A 16,310-nucleotide genomic window follows, 5' to 3' on the forward strand; every position below is an offset into this window, starting at 1 on the left:
TTACATTGTCAAGATTATTTTATCAATACATTGCCTTGGATGTTTTAATTTCATTCAAAACTTGTTATCAGATTTCATGATGGTACATGGTGAATCGGTACGTTCATGAACTGTCCAAAAGGGGGCGCAGTCGTCACATCCAGTCCAAAGTTCTGAGTTACTTGAAACAAATTAAAACGTAAAAGAATGGCTCAGCCACTTTTTATGTGGACTAGCGACGCTCAACCAGATCATGTGTGGGCGTGGTCTTTAATATCTGATACTCGCAGTATCGGGTGACGGTGTTTGAAATTGCTACAAAGAAGTGAAGAATTTAAATTGCCATATAGCGGTGATTAAGGTTGCGTGTGAAAAAATACTACAGTCTTGCTGGGGTCTTATAGTTCCGTCCTTCCCTTGCTCGTGGACTCCGCGGCGCCACCTTCGGAGGAGGAACCAGATGCCTCCTCAGAGTTCTCGGGCCGGAAGGACAGCGATGCCGAGTTGATGCAGTACCGTTTCCCGGTGGGTTTCGGCCCGTCGTCGAACAGGTGTCCCAGGTGGGCTCCGCACTGTAATGCATTGAGAACTCGAAATGGAATAGTCCATTTTTTGTAGTATGCATTAAAAATATCCTAAATAGATCATTTCAAACACCGAGTTTTGCATGTGGACGATTCCAGTTTGTAGCAATATTTCATGTCTTCATCTTAATTAATGACTTGTTATCAATGTATATTTTAGTTGTTATTTTGTCCCAGTCTGTCAGGACCGGAACGGAGACAGGACCCACTTGCGTTTGTTTCTCTTAGTTTTATTGGAAAAAAAGAAAGTCCCACTTCCGTGGCGAGCGATGGCGGTGTCAGGAACGGAAAAAACGGGTCAGTAGCCGGGACAGGAAAGCAAAAACGTGGTCGTAAGCAAGGAGAGGAGAGTAAACGTGGTCGGGGACAAAAAGAGGTCGAAAGCCGGGACGGGAGAGTAGACGTGGTCAGGATCAAAAAACGGGTCAAAGCCGGGGAACAGACGGGAGCAAAAAACAGGTGGGAGTCAGGGGTCGGAAAAAGGCTTGCCTAGTGTTAACTGAAATCGCAGACGGACTGACCAAAGGCGACAGATAGGAGTGGGTCTAAATAGGGAGTCGGGAACGGAAAAACGGGTCAGTAGCCGGGACAGGAGAGCAAAAACGTGGTCGTAAGCCAGGAGAGGAGAGTAGACGTGGTCGGGGACAAAAAGAAGTCGAAAGCCGGGACAGGAGAGTAGACGTGGTCAGGATCAAAAAACGGGTCAAAGCCGGGGAACAGACGGGAGCAAAAAAACAGGTGGGAGTCAGGGGTCGGAAAAAGGCTTGCCTAGTTTTAACTGAAATCGCAGACGGACTGACTAAAGGCGACAGATAGGAGTGGGTCTAAATAGGGAGTCGGGAACAGAAAAACGGGTCAGTAGCCGGGACAGGAGAGCAAAAACGTGGTCGTAAGCCAGGAGAGGAGAGTAGACGTGGTCGGGGACAAAAAGAGGTCGAAAGCCGGGACGAGAGAGTAGACGTGGTCAGGATCAAAAAACCGGGTCGAAGCCGGGGAACAGACGGGAGCAAAAAACAGGCGGGAGTCAGGGGTCGGAAAAAGGCTTGCCTAGTGTTAACTGAAATCGCAGACAGACTGACCAAAGGCGACACATAGGAGTTGGTCTAAATAGGGAGTCGGGAACGGAAAAACGGGTCAGTAGCCGGGACAGGAGAGCAAAAACGTGGTCGTAAGCCAGGAGAGGAGAGTAGACGTGGTTGGGGACAAAAAGAGGTCAAAAGCCGGGACGAGAGAGTAGACGTGGTCAGGATCAACAAACCGGGTCGAAGCCGGGGAACAGACGGGAGCAAAAAACAGGCGGGAGTCAGGGGTCGGAAAAAGGCTTGCCTAGTGTTAACTGAAATCGCAGACGGACTGACCAAAGGCGACAGATAGGAGTGGGTCTAAATAGGGAGTCGGGAACGGAAAAACGGGTCAGTAGCCGGGACAGGAGAGCAAAAACGTGGTCGTAAGCCAGGAGAGGAGAGTAGACGTGGTCGGGGACAAAAAGAGGTCGAAAGCCGGGACGAGAGAGTAGACGTGGTCAGGATCAAAAAACCGGGTCGAAGCCGGGGAACAGACGGGAGCAAAAAACAGGCAGGAGTCAGGGGTCGGAAAAAGGCTAGTCTAGTGTTAACTGAAATCGCAGACGGACTGACCAAAGGCGACAGATAGGAGTGGGTCTAAATAGGGAGTCGGGAACGGAAAACGGGTCAGTAGCCGGGACAGAGAGCAAAAACGTGGTCGTAAGCCAGGAGAGGAGAGTAGACGTGGTTGGGGACAAAAAGAGGTCAAAAGCCGGGACGAGAGAGTAGACGTGGTCAGGATCAACAAACCGGGTCGAAGCCGGGGAACAGACGGGAGCAAAAAACAGGCGGGAGTCAGGGGTCGGAAAAAGGCTTGCCTAGTGTTAACTGAAATCGCAGACGGACTGACCAAAGGCGACAGATAGGAGTGGGTCTAAATAGGGAGTCGGGAACGGAAAAACGGGTCAGTAGCCGGGACAGGAGAGCAAAAACGTGGTCGTAAGCCAGGAGAGGAGAGTAGACGTGGTCGGGGACAAAAAGAGGTCGAAAGCCGGGACGAGAGAGTAGACGTGGTCAGGATCAAAAAACCGGGTCGAAGCCGGGGAACAGACGGGAGCAAAAAACAGGCAGGAGTCAGGGGTCGGAAAAAGGCTAGTCTAGTGTTAACTGAAATCGCAGACGGACTGACCAAAGGCGACAGATAGGAGTGGGTCTAAATAGGGAGTCGGGAACGGAAAACGGGTCAGTAGCCGGGACAGAGAGCAAAAACGTGGTCGTAAGCCAGGAGAGGAGAGTAGACGTGGTTGGGGACAAAAAGAGGTCAAAAGCCGGGACGAGAGAGTAGACGTGGTCAGGATCAACAAACCGGGTCGAAGCCGGGGAACAGACGGGAGCAAAAAACAGGCGGGAGTCAGGGGTCGGAAAAAGGCTTGCCTAGTGTTAACTGAAATCGCAGACGGACTGACCAAAGGCGACAGATAGGAGTGGGTCTAAATAGGGAGTCGGGAACGGAAAAACGGGTCAGTAGCCGGGACAGGAGAGCAAAAACGTGGTCGTAAGCCAGGAGAGGAGAGTAGACGTGGTCGGGGACAAAAAGAGGTCGAAAGCCGGGACGGGAGAGTAAACAAGGTCAGGATCAAAAAACGGGTCGAAGCCGGGGAACAGACGGGAGCAAAAAACAGGTGGGAGTCAGGGGTCGGAAAAAGGCTTGCCTAGTGTTAACTGAAATCGCAGACGGACTGACCAAAGGCGACAGATAGGAGTGGGTCTAAATAGGGAGTCGGGAACGGAAAAACGGGTCAGTAGCCGGGACAGGAGAGCAAAAACGTGGTCGTAAGCCAGGAGAGGAGAGTAGACGTGGTCGGGGACAAAAAGAGGTCGAAAGCCGGGACGAGAGAGTAGACGTGGTCAGGATCAAAAAACAGGTCGAAGCCAGGGAACAGACGGGAGCAAAAAACAGGTGGGAGTCAGGGGTCGGAAAAAGGCTTGCCTAGTGTTAACTGAAATCGCAGACGGACTGACCAAAGGCGACAGATAGGAGTGGGTCTAAATAGGGAGTCGGGAACGGAAAAACGGGTCAGTAGCCGGGACAGGAGAGCAAAAACGTGGTCGTAAGCCAGGAGAGGAGAGTAGACGTGGTCGGGGACAAAAAGAGGTCGAAAGCCGGGACGGGAGAGTAAACAAGGTCAGGATCAAAAAACGGGTCGAAGCCGGGGAACAGACGGGAGCAAAAAACAGGTGGGAGTCAGGGGTCGGAAAAAGGCTTGCCTAGTGTTAACTGAAATCGCAGACGGACTGACCAAAGGCGACAGATAGGAGTGGGTCTAAATAGGGAGTCGGGAACGGAAAAACGGGTCAGTAGCCGGGACAGGAGAGCAAAAACGTGGTCGTAAGCCAGGAGAGGAGAGTAGACGTGGTCGGGGACAAAAAGAGGTCGAAAGCCGGGACGAGAGAGTAGACGTGGTCAGGATCAAAAAACAGGTCGAAGCCAGGGAACAGACGGGAGCAAAAAACAGGTGGGAGTCAGGGGTCGGAAAAAGGCTTGCCTAGTGTTAACTGAAATCGCAGACGGACTGACCAAAGGCGACAGATAGGAGTGGGTCTAAATAGGGAGTCGGGAACGGAAAAACGGGTCAGTAGCCGGGACAGGAGAGCAAAAACGTGGTCGTAAGCCAGGAGAGGAGAGTAGACGTGGTCGGGGACAAAAAGAGGTCGAAGCCGGGGAGCAAAAAACAGGTGGGAGTCAGGGTCGAAAAAGGCTTGCCTAGTGTTAACAGAGGTTCGCAGACGGACTGACCAAAGGCGACAGATAGGAGTGGGTTTAAATAGGGACAGGGAGCCAATCAGAGTCCGAGGCAGTTGGAAGGGCGGGCACAGGAGATTCACATCATTTACAGGAAGTGACATTTTATTTTGGAGGAATTCAACAGTGGAGAAAGAGGTAAGCTTCAACTTTTACTCTCCTTAATTTTATTTCAATGTGTTATACATGTATGAGACACTCAAAGTCCTACCCTGTTATGGCAAATTATGGAAATGGTTAATTTATTTTAAAATCATGTTATATTTAGTTACTAAAGTCTTGTGATTCCTTTTGAACGTTAGCTAGCTAAAAATTGATCAGTTAAAGAGCTATATAAGCTAAAAAAAAAAAAAACAAGGTGGTATGTAACTGTCACAGTTGCCATGACGCCCAATTGGCCCCGCCCGTGTGGCGCCAGCTGCGGCTCGTTGACAGATTGGCTTCCCTTCTATTTAAGCTCAGGGTTCTCGCTCACCCTTTGTCAGTCCGTCAACGAAACTCTGCCCCGCAAGACGTGGGTTTTGACTCAGTCCTGTTTCCTGTTGGTATTTCCTGTCTGGTATCTATTTTTGTCATCTTTACTATTATCTCCAGTTATCATTCCCGTTTATTTCTATCCTGTTTATTATTATCTCCAGTTTTCGTTCCTGTCTAGTTTCAAGATCCTGTTTTGATATCAATCCTGTCTGTCCCGTCCTGTCCAGTATCGACCCCATCTCTCCGATATCTGCTCAGGCAATTGGTATTGATCTCGTCGGCCTCTGGCTTCTTGTCCTTCCACGCCAGACCGCTGCCTAACGGGCATGACTGCCCCATTTCCCGTAAAATAAAAGGCTTGTGTGAGGATGTCACGCGATTGGGTCCTGATCCTAATCCGGTTCATGATAGTACCAGGTTAAAATGGACTAAAAATTGATCAGCTAGAGAAAGAAAATTCACTCTCTTAGGTTCGTAGACCCAACAAGGTGGGACATACCTGTCACAGTTGCCATGGAGCCCAATTGGCCCCGCCCGTGTGGCGCCAGCTGCGGCTCATTGACAGATTGGCTTCCTTTCCATTTAAGCTCAGTGCTCTCATTCACCCTTTGTCAGTCCAACAACGAACCTCTGCCCGGCAAGACGTGGGTTTTGACTCGGTCCTGTTTCCTGTCCGGTATTGTTCCCGTCTTTTTCGTCCTGTTCATTATTATCTCCAGTTTTCGTTCTGGTCTAGTTTGTCCCGTCCTGTCCGGTATCGACCCCATCTGTCCGATACCAACTCGGGCAATTGGTATCGATCTCGTCTGCCTCTGGCTTCCCATCATTCCACGCCAGACTGCCGCCTAACGTGCATGACTCCCCAATTCCCGTAAAATAAAAGTCTTGTGTGAGAAACGTCACGCGTTTGGGTCCTGATCCGGTTCCGTTTCATGACAGTAACAGGTTAGAATGGGGACCAAACAGAGGGGAAAATTAGGTTGGGGAGTGATAATAATAACAAAAATCTATATTATTAATATTACTATAATCTCATCTCATCTCATTAGCCGTACCGCTTATCCTCATTAGGGTCGCGGGGGGGCTGGAGCCTTATAATATATTACATTAATCTAGTATCGATGTGTTTATGAAAACATTTTTAAAAAATAAGCAAGGTTTTAGAAAACAAGCTAGCTAGCTAAAAATTGATCAGCTAAAGAGCTATTGAAGCTAAAAAAAATCACTTTGAGGTTCGTAGGCCCAACAGGGTGGGATGTACCTGTCACGGTTGCCATGGTGCCAGCTGCGGCTCGTTGACAGATTGGCTTCCCTTCTATTTAAGCTCAGTGCTCTCACTCACCCTTTGTTAGTTTGTCAACGAACCTCTGCCCCGTAAGACATGGGTTCCGATTTGGTCCGATTTCCTTTTGGTATTTCCTGTCCAGTATCGTTCCATCTATTTTTGTCCTGTTTATTATGATCTCCAGTTATCGTTCCTGTCTATTTTTGTCCTGTTTATTATTCTCCCCAGTTTTCGTTCCCGTCTAATTCGTCCTGTTTAGTCTCGAGATCCTGTTTTGATATCATAGTCCTGTCTCGACCCTATCTGTCCGATATCTCCTCGGGCAATTGGTCTCATCGGCCTCTGGCTTCCTGTCATTCTACGCCAGACCGCTGCCTAACGTGCATGACTCCCCATTTCCCGTAAAATAAAAGGCTTGTGTGAGAACGTCATGCGTTTGGGTCCGGATCATTTCTGGTTCATGGCGCTCGATGGTGTTTCAGATGATGTTTCACGAACACTCCAGTTTTGAGGGCTGTTTAATTGCGGGTTCCGGTTTCGTTTCCGTCTGTTTTTGTCCTGTTTATTACTTTCTCCATTTTTCGTTACCGTCTAGTTTGTCCTGTTAATTTTCATGTTTTATTATTTATCCTGTCTGTCCCGTCCTGTCTCGACCCCATCTGTCCGATATCTCCTCGGGCAATTGGTATCGATCTCATCGGCCTCTGGCTTCCTGTCATTCCACGCCAGAATTCTGCCTAACGTGCATGACTCCCCATTTCCCGTAAAATAAAAGGCTTGTGTGAGAAACTTCACGCGTTTGGGTCCTGATCCTGTTCCGTTTCATGACAGACTACTATGACTTTCCTAGTGTTGAACATATTAGTGTTGTAATAAAATCTAAAAAACACACACATATATATATATATATATATATTGTAGTAAGTCTACCTGGCCACAAGTGGCCTCCACTCTGTGCATCCCATAGGAGAAATCGTCCGCCACATCGATGGAGTCCTGTTTCAAAATTTCGAAGAAGGAAGGCCAACCTGCGAGGACGTCGGAAAACAGGAAAAGGTACAAAATCAGAGCTGCTGACCCGATTGGCACATTATTGATCGTACGGCTATAGAACAGATTCCTACCTGATCCTGAATCAAATTTGGATTTTGAACTGGAAAAAAAAACAGATTTTTAATGTCAGACTACATTTCTTTATACTATAAAAAAGACAGACTGCTGTCACAGTCTTGTTCCACGGACCAGACTGAGGAGATCATTTCTTCCTCATGCCATGAGGCTCTTTAACTCCACCCCACATTAAACCCACCCCCCACATTTGCATATTACCCTATTTTTATTACAGTGTGTATTTTCCATAGCAGTATTTATTACTCTATAGCAAAACGTTATATTGTGTATTTTTGTATTCTATATCTTCTTTTTTATTATTTTATTTTTCAACACAAGGATACTGCTGGAAGTGTGAATTTCCTTACGGGGATGAATAAAGTACCTATCTATCTAGACATCTATCTAGACACCTATCATCTATCTAGACATCTATCTAGACATCCATCTATCTATCTAGACATATACCTATCTAGACATCTATCTTAACATCCTTCTAGACATCCATTTATCTAGACATCAATCTATCTATCTAGACATCTATCTAGACATCTATCTATCTACCTAGACATCTATCCATCTATCTAGACATCCATCTATTTAGACATCCATCTATCCAGATATCTTTTTAGACAGATATCTATCTACCTAGACATCTATCTATCTATCCAGACATCCAATTATCTAGACATCTATCTATCTACCTAGACATCCATTCAGATTCAGATTCAGATTCAGATCTACTTTATTGTCATTCTAGTACACGTGTATACAGAACGAAATGTCGATGCATCTGACCCCCACAGTTTCCTTGAATGTACAGATATAAATAATGTTGTATTGTATTATGGCTACGTATAGTATTTTACCATAGTGCCGATAGTGCAAGAGGAGTAGCTCACCAGATGTGCAAAATGGGCAGTCAGGTTAACAAGTCAGGTACACAGTAACATTAACACTGTAACAATAACGCTGTAATTACAATAGTGCATATCAATCTATCTAGACATCTATCTATCTACCTAGACATCTATCTATCTATCTAGACATCCATCTATTTAGACATCTATCTATCTACCTAGACATCCATCCATCTACCTAGACATCCATCCATCTACCTAGACATCCATCCATCTACCTAGACATCCATCTACCTAGACATCCATCTACCTAGACATCCATCTATCTACCTAGACATACATCTATCTAGACATCCATCTATCTACCTAGACATCTATCTATCTATTTAGACATCTATCCATCTATCTAGACATCCATCTATTTAGACATCCATCTATCCAGATATCTTTTTAGACAGCTATCTATCTACCTAGACATCTATCTATCTATCCAGACATCCATTTATCTAGACATCCATCTATCTACCTAGACATCCATCTATCTACCTAGACATCCATCTATCTAGACATCTATTTATCTATCTAGACATCCATCTATCTACCTAGACATCCATCTACCTAGACTATATATCTATCTAGACATCCATCTATCTAGACATCCATCAAGACATCTACCTATCTATCTATCTATCTATCTATCGAGACATCTATCCATCCATCTATCTAGAAATCTTTTTAGACATCTATCTATCTACCTAGACATGTAGACATCTATCTATCTATCCAGACATCCATTTATCCAGACATCTATCTATCTATCTATCTAGACATCCATCTATCTATCTATCTAGACATCCATCTATCTAGACATCTACCTATCTATCTAGACACCTATCCAGACAACTATCTATTTATCTATCTAGACATCTATCTAGACTTCTATCTATCTTGACATCTATCTAGGCATCTAGACATCTGCCTACAGTGTGTACTTTCCATAGCACTATTTAAATACTCTATATCAACACGTTATATTGGGTATTTTTGTATTCTATATCTTTTATTTTATTATTTTATTTTTCTACACAAGGATACTGCTGGAAGTGTGAATTTCCCTACGGGATGAATAAAGTATCTATCTATCTCTATCTCATAAACCTGGTAACCACATACTAATACCATAAGTTGTTTTATTAGGAATGCATATCAAACTCTGTGCTCCTACGTTAGCAACAAAAAGCAGCTCTCCGCTTGTAGAAGTTTGGAGACCCCTGCTGTAAACTTTCACTTCATGCATGGAGAATACTGCCAGACGATAAATCGAGCACAGAAATGGTCTTTTTCAAAACCAGGTCTACAGGTCTTTTTGCACTACTGGCAGTTCTTTATAGCTTGCCACTCCTTGCACATTTGCTCTCTGCACTATTGTACTTACAGCGTTATTGTTACAGTGTTAATGTTACTGTTTACCTGACTTGTTAACCTGAATGCCCATTTTGCACATCTGGTTAGCTACTCCTCTTGCACTATCGGCACTATGGTAAAATACTATACGTAGCCATAATACAATACAACTTTTACTTATATCTGTACATTCGAGGAAACTGTGCGGGTCAGATGTATCGACATTTCGTTCTGTATACACGTGTACTAGAATGACAATAAAGTAGATCTGAATCTGAATCTGAAAGTCTTACCCGAACAGTGGTGCCCCGCAGACTACACATGTGTAGGTTCCGTCTTCCTTGTGGTAGGTGAACTCTCCTGTGAAGGCACTGAGCACGACAGTTCGATTACAAGCAGAAGTGGACAAAAGACTTGAATTAAGTGTAAAAATAGATATATTTTCTGAATAGTTTAACTAATAGTTTTGTTTTGGTGCTGGGAAAAGCTTACAATTGTATCCTCTTGGGGCCTGCTAACTATAAATCAAAATAGCCTTCACTTTGGTGCTGGGAAGCCCGCTCAAGAGCTTGCCTCCCTACATTCCTTTTCTTTTTACAGAGACGCATAGTGTTACAAAGTTTCACCATCTAGCGACCAACATTACACACTGCGTTTAAACATGTGATTTCTGTCCAAACCAATCAGTTTCCTGTGTTCATGTAATCTCGTTTAAACCAATCAAATGTGTTGTTTTCATTCTTTTGTTTTTCAATAAAGGAGCCTCTAGCCATAGAAAGAGTGTGATTCCGACCCGAGAATATTCTGGAAGCACGCGCCTCTGATGGAAAGGCTATCAAAAAACTAAATACAAATATCTCGACCTATTATTAATATTTTTTTTTTATAAAAATCAACATTGGTATGATAGTTCATGTATTATTGCTTAGTATACAAATAAGTTTTATTTTTTAGTGGATGTCGTTTTTTGTACCACTAGAAGGCACTAACTATTACACACTGTCCCTTAAAATGTGTTGACAATGCCCAACTTGTCACAATGACTGATGTGACTCAGCTGTGCCCGCTCCTTTGGCGCCAACTGCCGCGGGTTTTGATTAGCTCCTGGTCAGTATTTGAACCCAGTCCTGTCTGTCCCCTTTTGTCAGTCCGTCTGCGAAACTGTGTATACTAGGCAAGCCTTTCTCGACCCCGACTCCCACCTGTCCCATTTTTGCGCCCATCTGTCTGCGGCTATGACCCGTTTTGATCCCGACCACGTCTGCTTTCCTGTGCCGGCTTACGACCCCGACCACGTTTTTGCTCCCCTGTCCCGGCTATCGACCTGTTTTTCCGTCCTTGACACCGCCATCGCTCGCTACGGAAGATCCACTTCCGTGTTCGGATCACAATCAGAGTACGAGAGCGACTTGCTTCCCGCAGCTCTTCCTCTTTCCTTCAATAAAACGTGTAAGAAACGTAACTCTATCGGGTCCTGTTTCTGTTCTGGTCCTGACACAACTGAGTTCAAAGAGTCCTTATGGGAGTGCTGGGGAAGACGTCATGCTCTTCCTTGTAGGTTTTTAATTGATTTCTATTTGTTAGCTAGCGGGTGAAAGTAAGAAAATGCCTGCTTCTAGTATAGTCCAAACGCCAACATGGACCACAAAACAGAAGAGTTTTTTTCGAGCTTGTTGAAGAAATGCATGTACATGCACGCGTATCGTGAATATGCTAGCTGAGGCTACAATCATGACGAACTCAGGAAGTGGTGGACGATAACAACAAATGCTGCACCCTACCTTTAAAAAGCGCATAACGAATGAAAAAATGTACATTTTGTTGTTCAAATTTAGACAAAACAACAAAAAATCTCGAGTCAAAACTAGAATTTTCGTTTACAGCTTGAGTTCATCGCTGTTTCTGTTAAAAATCCAATATTTAGAGCTGTGTGTCAGAAAAAGGGTGCGTTTGTTTTATGTTTCGGAGACGGATTGCGGTGAAAAATCTACCGTTTTTATGTATAATATTAAAGTTTTGGGGAAATTTCTGAACCGAGTCCAGAATCTACATCTGCAGGTGGTTCAAGACCAGGGCCGAACCTCTCGGTTCCTCGTTCCTGGGTCACGTGATACTGCATGGGCGTGAGGCGTTTCTTCATCTCCTCCTGAGAGAAGCTCACCGGCCATGTTTTCTTGGTTCGGACCGCTCCTGTGGGAATGATTGACAGCAATTAAATTCCATTATTATTCATCTTAACATTAAAACCTGTTACAATTATTATTATTATTATGCTAGGCATTAGGGCTGCAACAAGTAGTCGATGTTGCCGACAAATGTTTAAATCAAAACTTAAAACACACTTCTATTCTATAGCATATGAAAAAGCTATATTTTATGTTGACAATATCTGTGTATTATTTGCCCTCTTGTAGGTTTTAGATCAGGGTGTGGTGTCATAATAGTCTGTGGTCTGTGCATCCCTTTGAGACTTTGTGATTAAGGGTGTCACAAATAAACATGACTTGACTAGATTTGAGGTTTTTGAGTTTTTCCTTGCCTTCATTTTGGTTTTAGATCAGGGGATGGTGTAATACTAGTCTGTGGTTTGCAATAATCTGTGCAGCTCTTTGAGACTCCTTGTGATGAAGGGTGTCACAAATAAAAATGACTTGACTAGACTTAAGGTTTTTGTGTTTATCCTTGCCCTCATTTAGGTTTTAGATCCGGGGATGCTGTCATAATAGTCCGTGGTTTGGAATAATCTGTGGTCTGTGCAGCTCTTTGAGACTCCTTGTGATAAAAGGTGTCACAAATAAACATGACTTGTCTAGACTTGAGGTTTTTGTGTTTTTCCTTGCCCTCATTTAGGTTTTAGATCAGGGGATAGTGTCATAATAGTCTGTGGTTTGCAATAATCTGTGGTCTGTGCAGCCCTTTGAGACTCCTTGTGATTAAGGGCGTCACAAATAAACATGACTTGACTTGAGAAAATCAACAATCAAAAGTCAACAATGAATTACGTTGTAGACTACTGTCCCTAACCATTATTATTATTATTATTTTAAAGCAAACATTTTACCTGCGTACAGCCAATGAAAATTCTTGTTTGCAAAGCAGACCTTGCATATCATGGCTGTATATCTGTGATGCGTGAACCATTAAAGAGCACGTCGGGCAGTTGAACGAAACTGAGTCTGACTCGCCTCAGTTAGATTCAAGTAGAATATGTATTCTATGCGAGTACTATATTCTATACGCAAATATTTGGCGAGAAAACAGAGCTTGAGTGCTATGCCAGACTGTCCCTGACATATTTGAAATTTAATACACGCATACTGAAGAATAAACGTCCATTTTTCAAACATTAAAAACGACAAATGAATTGTTAAAACCGTTCTGAACTGTGAAGTACTCCTTATACAGACTTTGCAGTGAATGCACTTCACAAAATGCACATCATATGTTTTATCGACTGTTCACTAGGTTTACGCGGGTAACAAACGTTTATTCGATTTCAATTCTATCATTTATTTGTCTGTCCATAAAATATGAACAGAGATTTATTCAAGAGTGTACATTTCTCTATTGACAGAGTATTGTGCCTATTTGGTTTTAGATAGGGCATGTCTGTTGATGTCTGTATGATGCGGCAGGGGTAAACCAGCGAAAGCTGTCGAGCCCTGCTGTTGAACAGAAGAGTGTGTTGTGTCACCCTGAACCGAGTGTTTTTCCCTTTTTATTTTCTTTATTTTTGTATGTGTTTGTCTTGCTGTCGGTCACCCCTCTCGAGGGATATGACCAGGGTAGGTAGGTATGTCTGTTTATGTTTTGTACCAATCCGCGGTATGTTCAATAAAATGTGTATTTTCATAGTACTTATTCTATTGTGTTTATTATTATTTGCCTCATAACCAGGGTTGGGTAGGGTTACTTTAACTTGATTACTTTCAATTACTTTTGGATTACTCCAATACCAAATATGCTAATAAAAGACAAAAGAGACTAAATCGGAATAAAATGACTTACATTTTGTGCAGGCTTGGGGAGTAACGGAACACATGGAACGGCAAAAATGATGTTGGCAAGCTTTTTGGATTTATTTTCATTTTATGTTCGTTTTGCCGGAGATCAAAGACATCAAAGCCAGGAGAGAAAGCTTACCACGTGTGGTGAGTCATCATTTGATTCCTATTTAGTTTCTTTTGTCTTTTATTAGCATATTTGGTATTGGAGTAATCCAAAAGTCATTGAAAGTAATCCAGTTAAAGTAACCCTACCCAACCCTGCTCACAACTACAATCAACTTGATGCTAAAGTTAAGAAAAAAATAATTGACTAAGTGACTATTAAATCAGTTGTTTGTTGCAGCCCTGCTAAAGATATGACCTAAAGATTCATTTTTATTTTTAACATTCAGAGAACAAACTTATAATCTAGGTGCATGAATTAGTCCGACAAAATCTGACCCACTCAGTGCGTGCAAGCTGCAAGGAAGCCAAGCGGTGAACCGTTTTGTATTGTTAGCGCCTCGGTTCTACGCGTGAGAGCGAATAAGACAAACAACAGACTAAAGCAGAAAGCATATCAAGTGAATTCTTGGAGCAAATTCTTGTAAAAATAGCACTTTTCCATTTTGTTTTAAGCTAGTTGCATTTTGTAAACATAGCATTGAGCAAAAAAAAGTGGGTATTGAACAGATTTCTTCGACAGTTAACGTGTTTTCTTCTTTGTACCGCAAGGAAGTTGATCGAGTCAGCAGTGCCCCTGTTGGCTGCAGCCAGCATTGCATCTCATTTTGTCCTGATAGCTTCAGGAGTCAACCAAATCAACAGAAATCTACAAAGCCAGAATCGGCAGATTCGTAACCTCACTGGGACTAAACCCCGCTTCGTCTGAAGAATTGAGGTCCTCTACGTTTCATCAGACCTCCATTTAGACGGTTAATCATCAGTGAGATTGGTTTTCCCAGGGAGGTTTAAGGAAATTAATACAGTCGTATGCAAAAATTTGGGCACCCCTGATCATTTTCAAGATTTTCCTTTAAAAATCATTGGCTGTTTCAGTTAAATATATCATATAGCAGACAAACACAGTGATATTTGAGAAGTGAAACGAAGATAATAGGATTTACAGAAAGTGTGCAATAATTACTTAAACAAAAGTAGGCAGGTGCATACATTTGAGCACCCTTGTTGTTTTAAGGATTTGAATACCTTTAGGACTATTATTGGAACACAAAATTTGTTTGGTAAGCTCATTGACCCTTAACCTACATACAGGTGAAGCTAATCATGAGAAAGGGTATTTAAGGCAGCCATTTGCAAGTTGTTCCCTCTCCTCTTTGCATCTTCTCTGAAGAGTGGCAACATGGGAGCCTCAGAACAACTGTCAAATGACCTGAAAACAAAGATTGTTCAACATCATGGTTTAGGGGAAGGATACTAAAAGCTATCTTAGAGATTTAAGGTGTCAATTTCCACTGTGAGGAACATAGTGAGGAAATGGAAGCCACAGGCACAGTTCTAGTTAAGGCCCGGAGTGGCAGGCCAAGAAATATCTTGGATTAACAGAGGCAAAGGATGTTGAAAACAGTCGAACTCAACCCACAGACCAGCTCGGAAGACGTACAACATGATGGTGTCACTCCGCATCGTTCAACTATTCAGCACACTTTGCACAAGGAGACGCTGTATGGGAGAGTAATGCGGCAAGAGCCTTTTCTGCGCACATGCCACAAACAGAGTCGCTTGAGGTATGCTAAAGCACATTTGGACAAGACAGCTTCATTTTGCAATAAGGTGCTGTGGACTGATGAAACTAAAATTTTGTTATTTGGACATAACAAGGAGCATAGCATGGTGGAAGAAGAACAGAGCATTCCAAGACAAACACTTGCTACCCACAGTAAAATGTGGTGGTGGTTCCATCATGCTGTAGGGCTGTGTGGCCAGTGCAGGTACTGGAAATCTTGTTAAAGTTGAAGGTCGCAAGGATTCCAGTCAGTATCAACATATTCTTGCGAACAATTTTCTAGAATCAGTGGCAAAGCTGATGTTGCGCCAGGGCTGGATACAAGACAACGACCCCAAACACTGCTCAAATTCTACTATGGCATTCATGCAGAGGAACAAGTACAATATTCTGGAATGGCCATCTCAGTCCCCAGACCTGAATATTATTGAAAATATGTGGTATGATTTAAAGCGGGCTGTCCATGCTCGGAAACCATCAAACCTGACTGAAGTGGAGATGTTTTGTCAAGAAGAATGGTCCAAAATACCTTCAACCAGAATCCAGACCCTTATTGGAAACTATAGGAAACGTTTAGAGGGTGTTGTTTCTGCAAAAGGAGGATCTATTAAATGTTGATGTCATTTTTCTTATGGGGTGCCCAAATTTATGCACCTGCCTACTTCTGTCTAAGCAATTATTGCACATTTTCTGTAAATCCTAAGAACTTCGTTTCACTTCTAAAATGTCACTGTGTTTGTCTGCTATTTGATATAGTTAACTGAAATTGCTGATCCGAACAACCAAAGTTTTATAAAGGAAAACCTTGAAAATGATCAGGGGTGCCCAGTGTTCCCAGTGCACAAAAAAATCTAGCCAGCGCACAAAAATGAGGGCTCAAAATTACTAACTTACGTTGTGTCCTAAATGCAGTATTTTGAAGTCGAGTCGAAGTAGAACAAAGTTAAGTAAAGTTAGTAAAGTTTGTCGAGAACCGGCTTCTTCGGCTCGGCTCACTAAAAGGAACCGGCTCTTTCGGGTCCTAAACGGCTCCTCAGGTTGTTTTTGCTTCTTTCATCCCAACATGACCAA

General features: G+C 43.3%; 1 protein-coding gene across 5 annotated transcripts in view; it reads right to left on the bottom strand.

Moving 5' to 3' along the window:
- The window catches only part of msrb3 (methionine sulfoxide reductase B3), a 23,262-nt gene continuing 6,952 nt past the window's right edge, over positions 1–16,310 (bottom strand). For all 5 annotated transcript variants that reach the window (XM_088348658.1, XM_088348655.1, XM_088348653.1 and 2 more), the window contains 5 exons: positions 11,588–11,696; positions 9,800–9,877; positions 7,257–7,285; positions 7,063–7,160; positions 1–551 (listed from right to left, as the gene is read on the bottom strand). In XM_088348658.1, coding sequence (XP_088204784.1) covers positions 378–551; positions 7,063–7,160; positions 7,257–7,285; positions 9,800–9,877; positions 11,588–11,696 — 488 coding nt within the window. In that variant the 3' untranslated portion in view covers positions 1–377. The remainder of the gene's footprint in view (positions 552–7,062; positions 7,161–7,256; positions 7,286–9,799; positions 9,878–11,587; positions 11,697–16,310) is intronic.

This window comes from Urocampus carinirostris, chromosome 11 (assembly GCF_059441175.1).
Source record: "Urocampus carinirostris isolate Australia breed hairy pipefish chromosome 11, RoL_Ucar_1.0, whole genome shotgun sequence".
In the NCBI taxonomy this organism is placed as follows: domain Eukaryota; kingdom Metazoa; phylum Chordata; class Actinopteri; order Syngnathiformes; family Syngnathidae; genus Urocampus; species Urocampus carinirostris.